Source organism: Nycticebus coucang, chromosome 21 (genome assembly GCF_027406575.1).
Source record: "Nycticebus coucang isolate mNycCou1 chromosome 21, mNycCou1.pri, whole genome shotgun sequence".
Classification (NCBI taxonomy): Eukaryota; Metazoa; Chordata; class Mammalia; order Primates; family Lorisidae; genus Nycticebus; species Nycticebus coucang.
Window position 1 is genome coordinate 67,400,831 of NC_069800.1, and position 21,398 is coordinate 67,422,228.

A 21,398-nucleotide genomic window follows, 5' to 3' on the forward strand; every position below is an offset into this window, starting at 1 on the left:
GTTCAGACTCACCCGAGGCAATGCAGGCAGAGGACCTTCAGTGGGAGAGAGGGTTCGAGTTGGCACGTACAAAGATTCTTGTGGATGGAGGACTGCACAGTGGGTGGGCAAGGGTTGGGGTGAGGTTGGGGGCTGTGGCCCACTAGCCTACCAGGGGGCTATTGGGAGGAGGTCCAGCAGCCCCAGGGTCCTGTCCAAGGACCTGGATGGTTCCCCATCTTTAACTTAATGGAATGCAGACAGGGAGCAGAGGTGCCCAAGAACCAGGCAGCCTTGGACATGCCTGAAGAGCATGGCCTGCATTTCTGGGGATGCTGGGGTGTGGCCAGATGGAGAGAAAAAAGATCCTGTTTGGGGTGGCTCCTGTGGCTCAGTGAATAGGGCGCTGGCTCCATAAACCGAGGGTGGTGGGTTCAAACCCAGCCCCAGCCAAATTGCAACAAAAAAATAGCCAGGCGTTGTGGGGAGCGCCTGTAGTCCCAGCTACTTGGGAGGCTGAGGCAAGCGAATCATCTAAGCCCAAGAGCTGAAGGTTGTGCACTCTACCAAGGGTGACAAGGTGAGACTCTATCTCTAAAAGAAAAAAAAAAGATCCTGTGTGGCTGAGAACATAAGGTGTACGGCAGCAGAACAGGACTGGCAGGGGCCTCTGAGCTGGGGGCTTCAGGTCAGTGAAAGAGTCCATGGGTCTGGCCTGGGTGCAGGCTCTCCACAAAGCCTCCCACTGCCCTATTTCTCCAGGGCCAACTGGCTTCTTGCCTTGGAGCTGCCCTGGTGCCAGTGCCATGGGCAGCACACTCTCTTCCCCTTGGCACCTGGGCATGACTTCCTGGCTGCCCCATGGCTTCTTCCCACCCACTCCCCTCCTGCTGTTTAAGCATCAGAAGCTAGAAAGGTATGTGGGCAACAGGGAGAGCTCCCCGCCCCCCACCCCAATCCCTGTGACTGAGAAAGTTTCAAACAGAAACCACAGCCTCCTGGGGGTAGGAGGAGGCCTCAGAGTTTGGAAACATGTTGACGCCTGAGTCCCTGATCAGGGCCACACAGATGGGTGAGAAGTCCCTGCATCCTGGCCCCATGGCTCCTTCCTCATTCGGGATAGGGGCATCTGGGACAAAGTTCACTTATCCAGAGTAGGCACACCCCAACCAGGTTAGATCTGTGGGCAGGTGCAGAGCCCATTGAAGAAGCCCAGAGCAACCAAGACCCACAGAGACTAGAAGGGAGGCTGTGGTGCCTGCGCAGACCCTGAGGTGCTTGGCTCTGGGACTGTATTGGAGAGTCCCCACAGCTCCTTTGTAGCTTCCTGAGGACAGAAGTACTTGACCAAGGGTAGCATGTGAGCTGCTCCACAAATACTAGTTTTTTAGTATTTGGAACTGTTCAGACCAACCCAGAGGTGGAAAGAGACTCACTCATGGGGACAGAGCCACTGGCCATGGGGCTGCTGGAGGCAGATCCCATGGACCAGCCCTGCTGGTGGTGGTTTTTCTGCAGCGGCCCGGAGCACATGGCCTGAGCCTGGCTCTTCCTCTGCAGAGCATGTCTCTGGGTTGGGTTCTGCATACAGTAATGTCCCATCCCACCCTAGTGCCTCTCAGAGCTCAGCTGTTCCAGGAAGGTGGGGGTTGTGGCCCAGAAGGAGGGGGCTGTGCCAGGGTGGCAGATGGGGCCTGCAGGGCATGGCCAGGGTTATGCAACTTCCCACAGCCCAGGAGTCAGGCCCCCCTATGTGCAGTGCTGAGAGAAGGCAAGCTTTGAAGGGAGCCTGGGTCCATGGCCTCCCTAGACTGAGAGCCTTTGAAAGAACATCTGGAACTCAGGCAAGCCTGCATGCTAGTCCCTGGATTTGTAAAACCAGAAGTTAATCGTGACTTTGCAACTTGTGTGTTCCCTACCCCTGCCCCCAGGCTCTTCTGTCTCCCCACCCTACCTCCACCTCCACAGAGGGGAGGGCTGCAGCCACGCATGGGCTAGTGTCACCCCTGCCTGGGAATTGTGCTGAACTGGGCTGAATGGAGCTCGGCATGTGGGAAAGATGGATGTTGTCTGCCCTCCATTTCCAGGCCCTGTGAGAGGACAGGACAGACTTGTGTCCGCAGCTGGGGGAAGGGCAGGGGAGTGTGATCCCAGGAGGAAACACCTGCTCCCAGACCTGGAGGATGCCTGGCCCTGTGTGTCTAGAACCTTGAAGTGTGCAAGGAGGTCCCTGCTCCAGCTGTGGCTGACTTGGGAACAAAACAAGTCCCCCACCCCAGGAAGCACATACTCACTTGGTGGGGAGGACAATGCCAGGTGCTGGCCATTGTCAGTGGCCTTCAAGACCCTGAGAGAGGCCCAAGGACAGCCCCCATCCTGCCCTCTGGGTAAAAGACCCAGCTTTGTAAACACAGAAATAAACCATGGCCCCCTCTTCCCAGCTCCCCCAGCCCCGTCAAAATTCCTCCCGGAAGAACTGAAGGGAGATCTCACCTGGTAGGGGAAGTGAGTCCTTCCCTGGGGGGGAAATGCAGCGGTCAGGCCCTTGGGGGAAGGGCTGAGCAGCCTGCTGCGGGGGAGGGCATGTCCTACGTTTGGACGCTGGCTCCTGGGTCACCTCCTGCTGTTGGTGGGACCTCTCTGCTCCTCCCTGGCACAAGGGACACCCCTGATTCAGTGTTTTGTCGCAGGCCTTGTAGCCTCCCCTTCACAGTTGGTGGTGACAGCTGTGGTTGGGGAAGGCAGCCTGGGCTCCCTGCCAGGTGAGCAGACCTTGTCCTTGGGCTGGTCCTGGCCCCCCCTGTCCGGCGTGAGGCCAGGGGTCGGGGCTGCGGCCTGAGATAAGCACCGTGCCCCCTCCAGCCCCGTCAGCCCCGCCGGCAGCTTCCTGCACTTGCAGCGCTGCCGCGGTCCGCTTCCTGTTTTCTGGCGCTGTCAGGCGGGTCGTGGGAGACGGGGCGGGGTCGTGGGGGACGGGTCGGGGTCGTGGGATAAGGGGGCGGGGTCGTGGCGCACGGGGCAGGGTCGCAGGAGGCGGGGCTTCTCCTGGAGACAGAGGTACTGGTGGTGGGCAGACCCTGGGCCTGCCGAGACACAATGAGGAACCTTGGTGCTCCCACCCTCCTCTCCCCAGGTCCTGGGCAGAGAATTCCCCAACACACTTGGCCAAGACCCCTCTCCTCATACTGAACTGGAGCCTGTCCACTGGGCTCCCCCAACCCAGCCAGGGGCAGAAGTAGTAGAGGGTTGAGCCAGTCCTTACATAGCCTTAGTTTTGGGAGTCCTGTTTGGGTTTGGAGGTCAGTCTGGCTGAACCCCACTTTGGGATGCAGCTACTCTATCATATAGGTTCAACAACCAGTTGTTCAGACTTGGTCATTAGAGATACAAATTTTTGTAATTTTTTTTTTTTTTGGTAGAGACAGAGTCTCACTTTATCACCCTCGGTAGGGTGCTGTGGCCTCACTGCTCACAGCAACCTCCAACTCCTGGGCTTAGGCGATTCTCTTGCCTCAGTCTCCCCAGTAGCTAGGACCACCGCTGCCCGCCACAATGTCCCGCTATTTTTTTGTTTGTTTTTGTTGTTGTGGTTCAGCCGGGGCCGGGTTTGAACCCACCACCCTCGGTATATAGGGCTGGCGCCTTACCCACTGAGCCACAGGCACTGCCCCAAATTTTTGTAATTTTAATGAAAACACACATCCACATCTGTGAACCTGGTACACAAATGTTCATAACAGCATTAATCACAGTAACCAAAAAGTAGAGATGATCTAAATGTCCATCAGTTGATGAACAGGTAAATAAAAATGTGATATATTCTTACAATGATGGAACATTATTCAGCCACAAAAGGCATCAAGTTCTGGCATACTAAAATTTGGATGACCCATAAATGCATCAATGTACAAAGTTATGATTTAATAAAAAATAATTTTAAAAAAACTACCCAGAAGAAGCAAGATAAAGTAAGTCTTGCAGAACAAGTAGATTATGCCGAGTGGAAGAGAGATATTCCAGATTGTATGACTCCTCTACTTAAATCTAACAATAGCTTCTAATGGCTTCCAGAATAAAGTTCATATTTCATGGAAAAAAAAAAAAAACTTGGATGAATCTTATAAACAAAAGGCTCAGGCCAGGCATGTGGCTCACACCTGTAATCCTAACACTATAGGAGGTGGAGGTAGGTGAATTGCTTGAGCTAAGGATTTAGAGCAGGCGTCCTCAAACTGCGGGCCCTCGGGCCACATGAAGAGGTGTGAATTGTATTTGTTTCCATTTTGTTTTTTACTTCAAAATAAGATATGTGCAGTGTGCATAGGAATTTGTTCATATTTTTTTGTTTTAAACTATAGTCCGACCCTCCAACGGTCTGAGGGACAGTAAATTAGCCCCCGGTTTAAAAAGTTTGAGGACGCCTGAATTAGAGAGTTGGAGAGTAGCCTGAGCAAGAGGGAGACCCCTATCTCTAAAAATAGCTAGGCATGGTGGCAGGTGCCTGTAGTCCCAGCCACTTGGGAGGCTGAGGCAAGAAGATCACTTGAGCCCAAGAGTTTGAGGTTGCTGTGGGTTATAACATCTAAGCACTTTACCCAGGGTGACAAAGGGAGACTCTGCCTCCAAAAACAAAAGAAAGAAAGAAAAAGAAAAGAAAAAATCAAACCATGTTGCTCAGTGAGCCAAACCACATATCATATGAGTCCATTTATAAGAAATGTCCAGAAAAGGCAAATCCAGAGAGACTGGAGGAAGGGCGCGGAGGTGATGACAAAGTTCTAAAATTAGAGCTGGCACTGTGGTGTGTGCCTGTAGTCCCTGTTACTCAGAGGCTGAGGGGAGAGGGTGACTGGAGCCAGGCTACGGTTCTCTATGATCTCACCTGTGAATAGCCAGTATACATAAGACTGAGCAACACAGCTAGACCTTGTTTTTCTTTTTTTTTTTTTTTTGAGACAGAGTCTCACTATGTCTCCCTCCGTAGAGTGCGGTGGCATCACAGCTCACAGCAACCTCAAACTCTTGGGCTTAAGCAATTCTCTTGCCTCAGCCTTCCAAGTAGCTGGGACCACAGGTGCCTGCCACAACACTGGCTATTTTTTGGTCATTGTTGTTTGGCAGGCAGGGCTGGGTTTGAACTTGGCATCTCCAGTGTATGTGGCTGGAGCCCTAGCCTCTGAGCTATGGGCACCGAGCCAAGAGACCTTGTGTCTTTAAAAGAAAAAAAGACTCTAAAATTAGATAGTAGGCCAGGCACTCGTAGGTGGCTCATGCCTATAATCCTAGCACTCTGGGAGGTCAAGGCGGGTGAATTGCCTGAGCCAGAGTGAGACCTTGTCTCTAAAAATAACCAAGAGTTGTGGCAGGCGCCTGTAGTCCCATCTACTTGGGAGGCTGAGGCGAGAGAATCACTTAAGCCCAAGAATTTGAAAATGCTGTGAGCTGTGATGCTACAGCACTTTACTGAGGGTGACAAAGTGAGACTGTCTCAAAAAATAAAATGAAATAAAATAAAGTAAAATAAAATAAAATTAGATAGTGGTGATGGTTCATAGCTCTGTGAATATACCAAAACCACTGATTTTTTTTTTTTTTTTGAGAAACTGCTTCCTGGGTAGAGTGCCACGGTGTCATCATAGCTCACAGCAACCTCCAACTCTTGGGCTCAGCGATCCTTTGGCCTCAGTTTTTCTATTTTTAGTAGAGATGGGGTCTCGCTCTTACTCAGAGCTGCTTTTGAATTTGTAAGCTCAAGCAATCCACTTGCCTCAGCCTCCTAGAGTGCTAGGATTACAGGTGTGAGCCATCACGCCCAGCTAAAACCATTGAATTATATACATTTAAAATTTTAGGTGGGTTTTGTAGAATGTTAACTTAGGTTGTTGGGTTTTCCAGGATGTTTGTCCAATTGAGTGAGGGGGAGGCTCAGGTCTCCCACCCATTTGCCCACTTTGCCTGCCCTAGCATAGCCTTATTGGAGTCAGGTGTGTCTCTTCATCTGGTGTGTGGCTGTGTTGGTGTTCCCAAAGGTGTACAAGATAACCCTATGTCCTGGGAAGAGGGGTGCATGGCACCTGCTCTCAGTTTCCATGTTCTGCCTTTTGCTGCCTGCTGGAGTAAGTTAACCCAGGCAGGGAAGCATTCAGGGTCTGTTCACACGAAATTTAGGCTCCTTCTGCCCTAGTTGGGGGATGGGTGGTCCTACACCTGTAGCTTCCGGTTGCAGACTCTGGTTGCTGGGTTTCCCTCTGGCTGAAACTCTTCCTATGGAAGGGGATGCTCCTTGGGCCTACTGACCCTGGGGTTCCAGGAGGTGGCCCAGAGCAGAGTTGGTGCTATGCGAGCTGGGTGTGTCTTATACACACTCATGGGTGTGTACATACACTTCTCCCACCGTGCATGGCTGGGGAAGAATCAGCATTGGTGCCTCAGGGTCCCACCTTCCAAAGACAAATGTGGCTGGATGGGGCCACCTGTGCCCTGGTTTCCCTGCCTCCTACTGTGTGGTTTGGAGGAGTGAGCATTGTCCTCGGTGTCCTGTGGGCTGTTCCTCTGTCCCCTCACTCTCTCTACCATCTGAGGCATCTCTCTACAGCTTCGAGTCTATCTCCCACCCTCCTCAACTTGTTTCCTTCTGTCCCCGTTTGCACTGTCTTCTCTGTCCTTTTTTGTCTTGAGTTCTTTGTGCTCTGCTGCTGATGGCATAAGGAAGGGGAGCCCAGGAGTAGCCTCTTTGCTCCACCATTTGAGGTGTGGGGCTTATGCTGGCTCATAGAGGTCACTGTGCTTCTAGGTAGTGAACCCATGTGTACGGACAGTCAGGCCCATGCACATCCATGTGCCACACATACAACACCTATGTGGATGGTCACGTGGGGGTCTCATTCACACACATGCAGAAGCAGAGACACCCACACTTTCAGGAGTATGTGCTCACACACATGGAGGTTAAGCAGTGACTTTTCCATACCAGGGCTGTCAAAGATGTGGACCATCACCCTCAGTGGGGATACTGGGACAGGACATGTCCTTTCCCCCAGGAGGAAGACACACGACCCCTCCCCTGGTGGGGGAGAGTGAGAACTGCTGGTGCAGTCTTTCCTCCAACAGGCTTGAGTTGAAAAGGGGGCCCTGGCTTAGAAGACCTGCTAGGCCTGGGGGAGTGTGAGTATGCAGAGGTTCACTTCTGGAGTGATTGTTCCAACTTTCCCTGAACACACAGGATTGTGCAGTGAGGGGCCCTGCTGAGCAGGGTTTGGGGAAGATGGAAAGGTCAGTATGCAAAGAGGTTGTTCAGTCCTCCTTGAGGGGCACAGGGCTAGTATGATGGGGCCCCAAAGCTGGGAGTCTTGAGATGTGAGTCCTGGACCATCCTGCCCTGGTCATTGATGTTATCTCTGGGCAAGGCTAGACAATTTGTCTTTCCTCCAACAGGTTTGAGTTGAAATGAGGGCCCTAGGGGTGCTATGGACCCCCTGCCTCTCACCTGCTGTCTGGGAGTGTGTCCTGGGAGGATGGAGAGTCATGGATTTCAGCTGGGAGTCAGGCTGGAGGGAGTAGGAGGGAAGGGCATTTCTATGGATCTTTGGGGGAATTGCTGTCCCTCCTTGCATACCACAGAGGTGACTGAAGGCCAAATGCCTGAAAGGCACGGTTGTACTGTGGACTTTCCTGGCCCAGGGGACCCAGCTCAGGTGGCTCTTTCACAGCAATCATCAATATTTCTCATATGTAAACAACCTTTCCTACAGTGATGGTTTGGATCACTGAAACTCCTCAGAAGAAAAAGTTTAAAAGTTTAATTAAAAATTAAATATACTGTATTGTGTATATAAAAAGGGCAAAGTAAAAAATACAGTCTGGTTCTAGAAAATATACTAGAGAAAAAGGGTAAGGCCTTTCAAAAACTTAACCCTGGCAGGGCCAGCCAACAGGTGCCCAGCCTGGACATCCTGGTAAGCATGGGACATGTGGGACTCTCCTAGAGTCCCCTGAAGGCGGGAGGCCCAGCAGCCTGGGGAGGTGGCTGGGGCGGTGGGGTGCAAGGCCAAGAGTAACCCTGGCTTGTAAGGGGCTGTTACACGTGGCCGAAACAGACGCTGAGGCAGAGCAGAGATTCACAGCGGTGCGGTGGCTGAGGAAGGAGGCGCTGCGAGGGCAAGGCTTGGGGGAGATCTAGCCAGAGATGCACGCGCTGTAGTAGACGGCGCTGCTGGCGTCAGACAGAGCCGAGATCAGGCTGCTCTCCTCCGGGCAGGACATGGCGCGCGGGCCCAGTTTGGCCAGCGCCACGTGGTATGGGAGCCCGGGGGCGTCGGGCCGAGTCCGGCTGCAGTTGAGGTACTGGTCGAACTCGGTGAGGTCCACGTCGGCCCACAGGTCGGCGGCGGGCCCCAGCGGCTCTGCGCCCTCCAGCGGCGGAGCCTCCGGAGGCGGCGACAGCGGGCCGGCGTACTGGCCTGGCGCGCCCAGGGCGCCGTAGTAGAGGCCCGTGAGCGGCGCGGCTGGGGGCACGGTCCTGAGAGCCTCCGCCAAGGGAGCCCCAAAGCAGCCACTGGGGTCCCGAGGCAGCTCTGCGGAGGCGTAGGGCGCGCAGAAGGCCCGCAGTGCACAGTCCTCGGGCGCTGCGGGCGGCGGGAAGAAGGCAGCTTCGCCGGGCTCCAGGCCGTCCAGAGGCGAGCGTTCAGGCGTGGGTAGCCCTAGGCCGTCGAGCTCGGCGCCCAATGGGGGCAGCTCGCGGAAGGCGCGAGCCGAACCAGGCACGGCGGGGAAAGGCTCGGGCGGCGGCTGCGGGGGCGCCAGGCCCGGGAGCAAGAGGCCAGGCTCCAGCCGCCGGGCCTTACGCGCCTGCTTCTTGCGGCGTGGCCGGTACTTGTAGTTGGGATGGTCGCGCAAGTGCTGCACGCGCAGCCGTTCGGCCTCCTCCACGAAGGGCCGCTTCTCTGCTGTGTTGAGCTCCTTCCACGCTTTGCCTGCGGGCAGCGGGAGCCCGTCAGCCGACAGCGTCGAGAGGGCGCTCTGCAAGGGTATGGCATTGCCCCTCTCCGTCCCGGGCCGTTCCCCTGGCCCACCCCTCCCCAGCCCTGCTTTAGTCCCCGACCCCGGCGCTCTCTTCCCTGTCCTCGCCCCGCCCCTGCTCACCCAGCATCTTGCTGAGCACCGCGTTGTGCAGGTCCGGGTTCTGCTGAGCCAGCCGCTTGCGCTCGTCCTTTGCCCACACCATGAAGGCGTTCATGGGCCGCCGGATGCGCGACTCGTCGGCTGTCTGGCGTTCCCCGCGGCTACTTGGGCTGAGGCCATAGCGCCCCGGTTCGGGGCTGCGCTGCGGACTGTGCTGCGGGCTGGGCGGCGAGGCAGGCGCGGCGGGGTCGGCGGGCACGGCGCGGGCAGCGTGGGCAGCCGGGTGGGCGCGTAGCTCAGCTGTGGCCCCGGATCCCGGGGCCCATGCACAGTCGCGGCGGGCGGGCGGGTCGTCCTGTGCGCCGTAGCCGGGCGGCGATCTCTGCATTCCAGCTGGGCGCGACCTGGGCAGAACAGAGCGCGGGAGCGCGGGAGACCGGCGGCGGGCTCTGTGGGTCGGGCAAGGAGAGCACCGGACGGGTTGGTGGTGGGGACGGCGGTGGCCTCGCCCCGGGCGGGAGCCCAGATATAGCGGCGCGGGGCCAATCGGTGGTGGGGCGGGCGGGGCGGAGCCGTTCCTTCCCAGGGGGCTCCCTTTCTTCTCAGAGCCGGCCGATTACTCCAAGGCCTCCCCTGCTCACCGTCTCTGAAGGAGAGACTCCCGAGTGGGCAAAGCCTGCTGGTGTGGGCTGGGGCTGACAGACTTTCAGAGCTCAGCTGCCGCCCCACCCACGGAGTCAGACCCCTGGTGGCTAACTGGGGGCGGGACAGCCGCAGCCGGCTCTGGCTGCCACCTCCTACGTGAGATTAGGATGGGAGGAGAGGGCCTTATTTTAACAAGTTCTTGGGGAGGCTGTCTACCCAACAACCGTTCGTGCCTCCTCAAGTCTGGCTTACATGTAAGGAGCACCTTGGGAACAGTTCCCTGCACCGTGGGGAAGTGCTCTCTCATCACCCAAAGGGCGCCCTGCCCCCCACGCTCTACGTGCATGCTGAGCTGTCAGCACCTCCACCAAGTTGTCCATGGGCTAAAGAAGAACGTGGCCTCAGTGTTTCCTCCTCTGTTCCCAAACCAACTCTGAACAAGACAAAGCTGATACTGGGAAGAAGGCAACATCCTGGAGAGACCATTATGAGAAAGGAGAGTCCTCCCCTCATCCTGGCTCCCCAGGGCCTCTTGGGGTGGGAGACTGGCAGGCTGGGACCTGCAGTGGCTGGCTGGCTCCCCTGCCCAGCCACTATAGCAGTAGAGAGAGAAAAGTTGGACAGAGGAGCCAGGGAAGGCAGAGGAACCTGGGTCCCTCCTTCCTGGTGTCCCCTCCCCGTGGCTATCTCATCTGGGAAAGTTTCTTTCCAGAGGAGCCTCTAGCCTTCTTAATTTTTTTTTTCCTTTTTTTTTTTTTATTGTTGGGGATTCATTGCTTAATTTTTTTTTTTTTTAAGAGGTGGATCTGGTATGTTGCCCAGACTGGACTCAAATTCCTGGGCTGAAGACATCCTCCTTCCTCAGCCTCCCAAGTAGCTGGGACTACAGGCATGTGCTGGGTACACCAACTCAATCTTTTTAATTTTCACTGTCTGGGCTGTAGCTTCTGGGCTTCAGAAGCTGAGGTGTCCCTCCTGAGGAGGTCCTCTCTTCCTTCTGCCAAACATGGCTCTGTGTGTGTGTGGGGGGTATTTCAGAATGTCCAACCCCTGTGCTTGGCTACTCAGCCAGGAAGCTCTGTAGCCGCTTATGTGTCAGCAGCCCCAACCCCTAGTGTTTGTGTGCCCCCTGGTTTGAGGTCACAGGTGTCAGTGACTCTAGGCCTATATGGCCAGAGGCTCTCAGTTTTGTCCAGGTCCCCTCTAGCCAGACACAGTCTGTGCTTATGAATGGGGTGGTCCATGAATCCACCTCCTCCCTGGTGGCTGTTCCTGAGCTGACCCAGGAAAGGCCAATAGCCCCCAGGGTACACTGACCTGGGGGTTGTTGCTGTTGGGTGTCTAGCTATTCCCCATGTCTCCATGTCATGTTCTGTTTGTAGGTTGTGGCAGTGGCCATCCCAGGATGAGGTGGTGATGGGCTGGGTTTCCTGGGGTGGTCTTTAGAGCTCCAGTTATGAGTTCGACCCACAGGCTCCAGCACCTCAATTAAGGACACTGAGCCAGAAAATCAGAGGCAGTTGAGGCCTCAGGTGCTGGGACCTCTGGCTTTTCTCAAGGGTGGTGTCTGCTGGTGTGGACAGGCTCAGTGGCCTCTCCTTAGTAATTCCAGCTTCCCTTTGAGCAGGTGTCCTATGGATCGTGGGTGCTGAGCCTGGACTCAGTGTGTGTATGTTGGCCTGGGAAGCCCCAAAAGGGTGTATATGGGGGACTTGGTGAAGAAGACCCCAGGTTGTAGGATGGCTCCAAAGAGCTGGGATTGCCCTGACACCCCTCAGCCAGCACTTGGCAGCAGCCACCTTTATCCACAGCTTTATGGGGGCAGTGGGGGATCACCAGGTCCGGACTTAGGTCTGGGGTGATGTTCATGGGGCTTGGGAAAGAGGCCTCTGCAGCAGCCCCTATACATCAAGATGGATTTGCAGTACCCTGGTGTTCTGCCTGGTCCTCTGCAGCCCCTGAGAACCCAGAGTCATCCAGGCAGCTGGGAGTGTAGTGGTGGGCCACAACCAGCATTACATCATTGCTCCTGTCACCCCTACACCCGGAGCCTGGCGCCATCCAGTGACCCTCCCTCTGAGCTGTGCTGTGGAACTCAGGTGTCGCTGTCATGTCCTGTGAGCCTCCTGGAGTGCTTCCTTTCTCTGCAGGGTCGGGCTCACTGCCTGACAGGGGTGAGGACAGCAGCCAGGGCTGCTGTCCAGATGGGGTGTGGACTGCAGTTGGGTGGCCCTGACCCTGAAGCTGCAGGGTTGGGGGACTCAGTAGGGCTGCTAGGGTAGTGTGGGTGTGGCCAGCTGTTCGGGGGTGGGGTGGGGAGGGCATCCTTCTGATGTGTGTCTGTGTGTGGTCTGTGTGGCTACTCTGTCAGCCTAGTATGGGTAAGGTGGGCCCTAGTTCTGGTGGCTGCCCAGGGACTTGGGAGCCAGACAAGCGGGACTCCCCTCCAGGAGGTGGGGAGCCTTGGATAGAGAATCAGGGTCCTACACAGTGAAGTATGGCCCTTGTGCCCAACAATGAGGGGTCACCAAGGCTTCTCTAGTCATTGAGATGCCACCTCAGCCCTGCCCAAAGCAGGGTAATCCATGAGTTCAGGGGCATTCCTGTGTCTCTGAGCCTCACCTCAGTCTGGCCTGGCCCAAGACGAGGCCCTGTTGCCTCAGGGAAAGGGCCTAAAGTAGCTCCCAACTCCCACACAGAAAGATAGGGGGTGAGCTTCCTCTGCAGGGGTGGGGCTGCCCTACCTATGGAGTGGACGCTGTCCTCCTTGCCTACTACCTGCACCCTTTCCTTGGTCTGGACTGGGCCCCAGCCTCTGGATGAGGCCTGTAAAAGATGCTGGATAGTCCCACTTGGTGGCTCTGGGTGGGGGCTGGGCTTGGCGCAGCTCTGGGCTGGGGTGGCGGGACCTCCCAGGCACTGTCTGGGCACAGACCTCCCAGGCTTCCACCAGCCCAGCCCCTGCAGCTACAGGAACAGTGAGAGGCTGGGACCAATTATGGAGTCCTGGGGGGCTTGGATCCTCTCACTCCCCAAGTGGTGGGGGTCCCTGTCAGATGCAGTTTCAGGTGGAGGGGACCTTCTAGTCTCCTGATACCTTGGTTTTGGAGCTGGCTGCCCAGTTCAGATCATGCCTCCTGCCTCTCTGAGCACAGGTTGTCCCTGTGTTGCAGCAGACCTGGCCTGACATGGCAGAGGCTGCAGGCCTCCAAGGGCCAGATGTGGCCATTGGAGGCCTAGGTCATCCTCCACCTTTCTCCTGGGGTTGGGGTCTCTGATGCTTCAATACCAGGTGGGCTTCCTCATGTATGTGTGTGTCTCTTGGCCAAAGACAGGTTGATTTAGATGGACACTGGGGACAGACGGTCCTCCTGGCCTCATTCCCTCCTGTTATCAGTCCTGGTATGAACAGAACCACTGGACTTCAGAAGAGCTGCTGGCTTCCATTCTGGGAGAGGGCAATGGGGTAGGCAGTAGGTGCCCCTGCTCTCCTGGGCAGTACAGACATAGAGGTGTCAGGGCTCAAGTGCTCAGCTGGCCTGGGTGGTGGCTCTCCAGTGTTGGCTGTGGGGTCAGGGTTTGCCGCCACAATTTACTATAGTCACATGGACCAGAGAGTTTGCACACAGAGCTGGGCATCCTGTGGACACCAGATTGTTAGTGGGGTGTCAGGCTGCTTGGGAGTCTAAGGGTGTGAGTGTGTGGTCCAGTGATGTACAAGCTGTCCCTGAATTCTGGGGGTGTTATGCTGTGATGGTCATTTGCCCAGGGTGTCATTGCAGGCTGTGTCCACTTTTAAGAATGCTGGATGAGAGTTGGGGTGTAGAGGCATGCTGTGTGAGCCCTGGGGGTATATTGTGCAAACTTTTGGTGGGTGTTCTGTTCTGGGCGGGGGGGTTGCAGGGCCTGGTGTGTGTGTGGGCCTCCTCCAGCGCTACTGGGTAAGAGCTCTGTGGGAGCCAGGCTGATGGGGCTGGGCTGCGGCAGGCTGGGTTCCCATAGCAACAGCAGGGTAGGGCCAGGAAACAGCCTCAGCTCAGGAAGGAAGGCCGCCCTGCCTGAGCAGAAAGCCCAGGGCCAGCCTGGGCTGAGCAGGCGCCAGACATTCTGTCCAGCTGCCCCACCCTTGGCCTGCCCCCCTTGCTGTACAGCTGTCCTTATAGAGCTGGGTCAATGCATGACCCTGGTCCTGTGTTTGTGAGTGTCCTGCATTGTTAGGTGTGTGTCAGCACACTTTGGTGCCCAAGGCCCCTGGACTGCAGTGCCTGCAGTGACTTCCATGCCCTGGGCTGGCTCAGTCCCTCCTTTCCCCTGCTGGGGAAACAGGGGCTGGGAGGAGGACAGGAGAGGGCACCCTCAGGTGGGGTCACCTGTCCACCTAGCTGCAGCTCTGCAGATCCAGGAACCTGCACCTGTGCATTTCTTTTCTGTTGTTTGTCCTAGCTTTGGTGACAAGTGGCTTTTGGTGGCCCAACCAGTTGGGGGTACTGAATGGGCTGAAGGAGTGGGTCGGTGTTGTTGGGGGTCGCCCTCCCCATCTTTTACAAGGACAGGGATCATCCATCATCCCCACTTGTTTGTTACTGAGCACCCACTGTGCACCAAGCCCAGCTCCAAGAGATAGGCATTTGGCAGAGAGCAAAACAGACCAAGTCCCTGCCTGTGGGAAGCTTCCATTCTGGTGAGGAGAGACAGTCAACAAATTCACAAACAAGTCGGAATTTGGGGTGCCGGGTATAGGAAGGGGCCTGTTTTGAGTGTTCACTGCCTATTCTTTTTTCTTTTTTTTTTTTTTTGCCTGGGCTGGGTTTGAACCCACCACCTTCCATATATGGGGCCAGCGCCCTACTCCTTTGAGCCACAGGCACCACCCTCTTTTTTATTTTTTTGAGACAGAGTCTCACTATGTTGCCCTCAGTAGAGTGCGGTGGCGTCACAGCTCACAGCAACCTCAAACTTTGGGGCTTGAGCGATTCTCTTGCCTCAGCCTCCCAAGTAGCTAGGACTTCAAGTACCCACCACAATGCCTGGCTATTTTTTTGTTGTCATTGTTGTTTAGCAGGCCCAGGCTGGGTTTGAACAGTTTGAACCTGCCAGCCCTGGTGTATGTGGCCGGCACCCTAACCACTGTGCTACGGGCGCTGAGAGTCACTGCCTATTCTTTTATGGGGTAACTTTTGAGGCAGCCCTTGAAGGAAATATTTAATATGTGAGGAGACATGGGGATACTGGGAGGAGTGTTTTACACAGAGGGAGAGCACATGTCAGGGCCTTGGGGAGGGAAGCCTGCAGGTTAGGCAGCAGGTGTGGGTGCTGAGGGGGCTGAGCTGGGTCTGGGAGAGTCTTGCTTTTTTCTCTGAGTAAGACTTGGGAACTTGGGAGGGTTCTGAGTGGAGGGGGTATAATCTGAGTTAGCATCCACAGCTTCAGCACAGCTGCCACCTGAAGATGGGAGGGACGATGGACTCACTATAGCAGAGAAGGGAAGAAGGGCCTGGCCAAAGTTGTCTCCCTGGTCTCCCAGGAGGGAAAGCAGGGCCTGGCCAGCATTGGACCTGGGAGGCATTACTCAGGAACCCTAGGTTTTGCTGCCTTGTGAGTCAGACTTCTATGCTTCACCCATAGCCCCTGACCCCACTGCTACTTGGGGCCCCTGGGGAGGGCCAGGGTGGAATGACCGCCAGGCTGGCGGGCTGGCAGGGCAGGGAGGGCAGCATTTCTGGGAATTGTGTGGGGGAAGCTCATTGTGAGAGCAAACCTAGAGCAGGCTGGCAGGGCCCCACTGGCCTCTGGGGATGCCTCCTGCCTCTCAGAGTGAGACTCTGGAGAGGGAGCTGGGTCAGGGCCAAGGCTAGAGCTGGGCTGGGGACTTTCCAAGAGAGTCACTACCCTGGGTGAGGGCTCTTTCCATTCAACAGACTGTGGGCCTGAGGTACAGAGGTCTGGCTGCAGTAATGGCAAAGCCAGGAATGGTGGGTCCAGTCCCATGCTGTGTCCTCATCTGTTGGCACACGTGACAGGGCACTCTTTTTTTTTTTTTTTGAGACAAAGTCTCATGCTGTCACCCTGGGTAGAGTGCTGTGGCATCATAGCTCACAGCAACCTCCAATTCCTGGGCTCAAGCAATTCTCCTGCCTCAGCCTCCCAAGTAGCTGGGACTACAGGCGCCTGCCACAACGCCCAGCTATTTTTTGGTTGCAGCCATCATTGTTGTTTGGTGGGCCCGGGCTGGATTTGAACCCCCCAGCTCAGGTGTATGTGGCTGGCGCCTTAGCCACTTGAGCCATAGGCACTAAGCCTCTTTTTTTTTTTTTTTTGAGGCAGAGCCTTACTATGTTGCTCTCGGTAGAGTGCTATGGCATCACAGCTCACAGCAACCTTGGGCTTAAGCAATTCTCTTTCCTCAGCCTCCCAAGTAGTTGAGACTACAAGCGCCCGCCACAACACCTGGCTATTTTTTTGTTGTAGTTGTCATTGTTTGGCAGGCCTGAGCCTGGTTCAAACCTGCCAGGCCTGGTGTATGTGGCCAGTGCCCTATCCACTGAGCATAGGCACTGAGATAATCAGGCACTCTTGGCAGACCAACTTCCCTGGTCATTGCCCTGCCTGTCCTCAGAGGCCGGTATCCAGGGTCTCTGGATTGGCTGGGTCACGCCCCACCAACCTCCCAGCCCCCACTTTGATGGGATACGGATCAGAGGCAGTTCTTGGGTGCCTGGGCTGGCAGAGGGATGCATCCCAGAACAGGAGGTGGTGGGGCCCTGGAGCTGTAAGACACCCTGAGAACCCTGCCTGCTGGTCAGGGAAGCACGGAGGGCCCTGTGTGAGCTTGGCTGCCTGAGTTTTCCCACCATAGCCCTGCCATAGCCAGGGGGGAAGTGTGCAGAAGTGCAAGGATGCGGGCTGCTGGGGTCATGGCCAGCTTGGGCAGGCAGGGGGTGGGGACACAAATAGAAAAATAAATGGCCTAAGCTTCCGACGTTTCCTGAATTTGGGATGAGGGAGCTGACTTCTGGACCAAAGGTGTATCCAGCCCAGTGGGCTGGGCTCTGGGGTTTTCCCCCAGATCCACGCTAGGGTCATGCCTGCCTCTATAGACCTCTAAGCTGGGCATATCCCGTGTCTCTGTCCATGAAGACCAGTGTGGACGGCCCTGGAGGAGTGGACAAAACCTCTACCAAAGGGGTCTCAGCCCCAGGAAGATGAGGTTCCTGGTAGAGGGCCTGGTGGGGGCTTGACAGTGAGTCTAGTGGGTGATGGCTCTTGTCAGGGTCTCCCCTGAGCAACAGGTCATATTGTCCCAGTTCCCAATCTGGGCAAGCTGGGGGCAACAGGCCAGGCGGCATGGAGTGTCCTGTCACATGCAGGCCCTTCCTCCCTTAAGGTTACTGAACACCTAGTAGGTGCCTGACTCTGTTCTCAGGGCTGAGGATGGACCAGAGAGGGGAACACACAGGCCTCCCTCTGAGTACATCTGCTGGGAGACAGACAGCTCCCTGACCAGTCCCCAGCAGCTCCGTGGGTATGCAGGTGTGTGCGTGTGCAGGTATGTGCCCATGCATATGCAGGTGTGGGGTGAGCAGGCATGTGTGCATGAGTGCAGGTGTGTAAGTCTGTGGGTGTGTACATGTGTGGATGCATGTGCAAACGTGTGCATGTGAGTGTGGGTGTGTGCGGGTGTGCATGTGAGGGTGCATGCAGGTGTGTGCATGGGTGCAGATGTGTGCAGGTATGTGTGCTGTGATGGTGTGTGTGTGTGCAGGTGTGTGCATGTGCAGGTGAGTGCACATGCATGTGCAGGGGTGTGCACCTGTGTGCAGGTGTGTGCATGCCAGAGATGTGTCAGAGACGAAGGGGCTGGGGTCAGGTCTGGAGGGACAGAACACTATTGCGGGTGAATGCCTCAGGGAGAATCCAATGGTCCTGATGTTATCACCTTTGAGTGCAGCTTCCTGAGGGCACAGAAGGGTCTGGTGGCTCAGGCAGCTTGTTGGGGAGAACTCCTTGGAAGAGGAAGTTCCCAAGGTCTGTAAGGTCCAGGAGTCTGGAATGTGAATGCTCTGAGCAAGTCCTCACAGGTCGGGAGCTCCTAAGGGATCCCAGGGCCAGAGATTTCTAAGGTGTGGAGTTGGGAGTTTTGAGGTTGGTCAGTGCCATAATCCGCACAAGCGAGGCCTCTCTGGCTACATTTATACGCTGGTACTCCGCTGGGAATCATTTGGAAGACATGGAAACCAGGCCAGCCTGTTTGTGGTTCGCTCCTGCCATCTAGAGGCCACTGTTCCTCATCGGGCCTCTGGGGCAGTTGCCTGCTGATCCAGAACAGGGTCACCAGATTCCAGGCTAGCTGATTGCCCTAGCTGAGTCTAATCCCTTCCCCTTGCAATGGCTGCTTCTACTCAGGGCTGGACCATGTGATGGTTGGGGCTCCTGTGATGGAGGCTGTGGCAGCCAAGTGGGAAACCCCACTCTGCCACTCACACAATCTGTCCTGTCCACTCTTTTCTCTGTTATCATTGCCTCTACCATGAGCCAGGCCACTACTGACCCTATCCACACCCATCTGGTCAGGCTCCTCAGACACCCTGATGCATCCCCAGAGGCTGGGTCCACTGCTAGACCCACCTCCACCCCTGGAGGGATCCCCTGACCTCCCAGCCCTTGTCTTCAAGGGGCTACAGCATCTTGGTCTCCCTGTCTGCAGCCTGCGTGGGCCTCACTGTTGACCCCAGAGACATAGCAGGCCCTCCCCCAGCCCCAGGAGATAGCAATCACCTGGCATCTCATGGTGAGGAAGAGGGCCTATGACAGGGATTCTGGGACCTCCACTCTGGCTCAGCAAGGCAGAGTCCTAGTTCTGTAATTGAGGCTCCCCTCAACACTGTGTCCTTCTGTTGGCTGTGCACACCGTGGAATTCACGGGATGATAAAGGAAACCAATTATCCTAACATATGGTTATGAAAACCTGTGGTATAGAAACCTGAGTGCTTCTTTATTAACTCACTAGAAAACAAGCTGCACACCTGTCATCCCAGCACTCTGGGAGGCTGAGATGGGTGGATTGCTTGAGTTCAGAAGTTCACGACCAGCTTGAGTGAGAGTGATACTCCATCTCTAAAAATAGCTGGGTGTTGTGGTGGGCAGCTATAGTCCCAGCTACTTAGGAGGCTGAGGCAGGAGAATTGCTTGAGCCCAGGAGTCTGAGGTTGCTGTGAGTTATGATGCCACTCTATCAAGGGTAACAAAATGAGACTGTCTCAAAAACAAACAATAACAACAAAAAACCCCCCAAGTTGTGGTGTTGGGCTGAATGCCCATGCAGAGCGCAGCAGCAGTGAGTGTGTGCAGTGTCAGACGCAGCAGTTGCTGGTGTGAAGCAGCTTTGGCTTGTGCTGTGTTGGTCACAGGCCCTGATGACCAGAGGTGGCTTGTGGCTTTTTTTTTCTTTTTGCAATTTTTGGCCAGGGTTGGGTTTGAACCCACCACCTTCGGCATATGAGGCTGGCGCCGAACTCCTTTGAGCCACAGGAGCTGCCCATTGTGGCTTTGCTCATAACTGAAGGAGTGATATGTTTCCTCTGGGGGCCAGTAGAAAGTAGATGGTGATTTCTTCCTGCGCAGTTTTTTTTTTTAATCAGGATGTGGTTACTGACCACTTGCACTGTTGAGACCCCATCCCACTCCTCCCTTTTGCCTTATCCAGGCCCCCCACAGCTCTTATACCCTGTCTCTGTCTCATTCCCTATCTCAACAGACAATGTCCTGGAGGGTGTTTATCCTTCCCCACAGCTTGGGTAAGGTTGTTGGGACTGGGATTGACCACCATCCCACCTGCCACCCCCTGGGACACCCTCTGTAGCCCTGAAACCCAACTTCCAGCTCTCCTGAGCCTCTTCCCTCCTCTGGGTACAGTTCTCCTTGTACCCCAGCTGACCCGTGTCCCGTACCTCTGACCTACACGTAAGTATTACCAGGGACAAAGACCCCAGGGTCCACTCAAAGGGGCAAGGGTATTTGTTCTTGACAGGCTCCTCAGATCATGCTTTGAAAGTCACTTGGCGGCACCTGTGGCTCAGTGAGTAGGGCGCCAGCCCCATATGCCGAGGGTGGCGGGTTCAAACCCAGCCCCAGCCAAACTGCAACCAAAAAATAGCCGGGCGTTGTGGCGGGCGCCTGTAGTCCCAGCTGCTCGGGAGGCTGAGGCAAGAGAATCGCGTAAGCCCAAGAGTTAAAAGGTTGCTGTGAGCCGTGTGACGCCACGGCACTCTACCTGAGGGCGGTACAGTGACACTCGGTCTCTACAAAAAAAAAAAAAAAAAAAGAGTCACTGTGCTAGAGCATCTTTGTGGATTGAAATGTTCAAATGAGCTAAATATTTAAAAACATCCTTCATGGAAAGCCCTTTCACTAGGTCAGATGATCCAGGCAGGGTCAAGAGTGGGCCTCTGTCTCATTTTCCAGGTATCTCTTGTGCTCCCTCTGCAGAACTCTATGCTTGTCACACAGGGACCAGCCTCAGTGCTGGCTTCATAATAGCAGCTTGGTCAGGGATGTGTGTGCTGGCATCCAGCCCCCATCCACCTGGTACTCTCACAACCTGCACAAATCTGTACAGACTCCTCTCACAGCGTGGGGATGCTCCAGTGAAGCCTGTCCTGGCCCTTTTCCCTCTCTGACTTTAACCTTAAGGCCAAAGCTGTGTTGGGATCACCTGGACACACACTTGCCTGCTTCATTCTCCTCCACATTGAGTTCAAGCTTCCTGCCCAGGAGGGGCCACTTCTGTGCCCCAGCCTTTTTCAGTGTCTCAGATTTCCAGCCTGGTGTTTAGAGGTCTCCCCCAGCTTGAGGGTAGAGTTGCCTTTAGGTTGAATCAACTCAAGCCTGTCTGTTGGAGGGGCCTGTGGGCTGCCTCCATGGATATGTCCAGTGTCCCCATAGACGACAGGGAACTGGCTTTGAAGCCTTGCAGCTGGATCTTTTTTTTTCTTTTGAGACAGAGTCTTACTATGTTGCCCTTGGTAGAGTGCTGTGGCGTTACAGCTCACAGCAACCTCCAACTCTTGGGCTTAAGCGATTCTCTTGCCTTAGCCTCCCGAGTAGCTGGGATTCCAGGCACCCACCACAATGCCCGGCTATTTTTTGTTGTTGCACTTGTTATTTAGCTGGCCCAGGCCAGGATCAAACCTGCCAGCCTTGGTGCATGTGGCCAGCGCTGTAACCACTGTGCTACGGGCACCAAGCCAGCAGCCTAGATCTTTGAAGCCATGTTTTCTGGGTTTCCTTCTGGTCTCTGCGCAAGGCCAGCTCCTATGTTGGTTCTGTAGAACCCTGGTTGGTTAGTTATCAGCCCTCCAGAGGGTGGTTGAAGGGGGAGTGGTTCCAGCTTCTTCTGGTCTCCTTGGTGTGGCTGGACCCCAAAGGCTTCACACACGCTCAAACCATGGGATTCTGGCCAGAAGGACTTGCTTGGTTGATCTCAGAGCTGTGGCTCCAGCCCACAGTGAGGAGGCAGAATTAGAATCAGTATCAAAACTAGAGGTATTGTGTTCACCCATCACAGAGTGTCTTGGAAAAGTATTGCTCTCTATAAGGAATTCATTCTTTTTCCTTATGATTAAGATGAATCTCTTTCGGTGGCGCCCATAGCTCA

General features: G+C 55.4%; 2 protein-coding genes across 2 annotated transcripts in view; one reads left to right on the top strand and one right to left on the bottom strand.

Moving 5' to 3' along the window:
* The first annotated feature begins 2,725 nt into the window (after nucleotides 1–2,725).
* Nucleotides 2,726–21,398, top strand: part of TCEA2 (transcription elongation factor A2) — a 29,368-nt gene continuing 10,695 nt past the window's right edge. The window contains exon 1 of the mRNA XM_053574914.1: nucleotides 2,726–2,741. The gene's annotated coding sequence lies outside the window, so the exon portion shown is untranslated. The remainder of the gene's footprint in view (nucleotides 2,742–21,398) is intronic.
* On the bottom strand, nucleotides 7,780–9,868 carry SOX18 (SRY-box transcription factor 18). The gene is made up of 2 exons (XM_053574910.1): nucleotides 9,121–9,868; nucleotides 7,780–8,951 (listed from the first exon to the last, which is right to left on the bottom strand). Exons 1-2 carry the CDS (start codon nucleotides 9,485–9,487, stop codon nucleotides 8,155–8,157), a joined length of 1,164 nt encoding a protein of 387 aa, XP_053430885.1. The 5' UTR covers nucleotides 9,488–9,868; the 3' UTR covers nucleotides 7,780–8,154.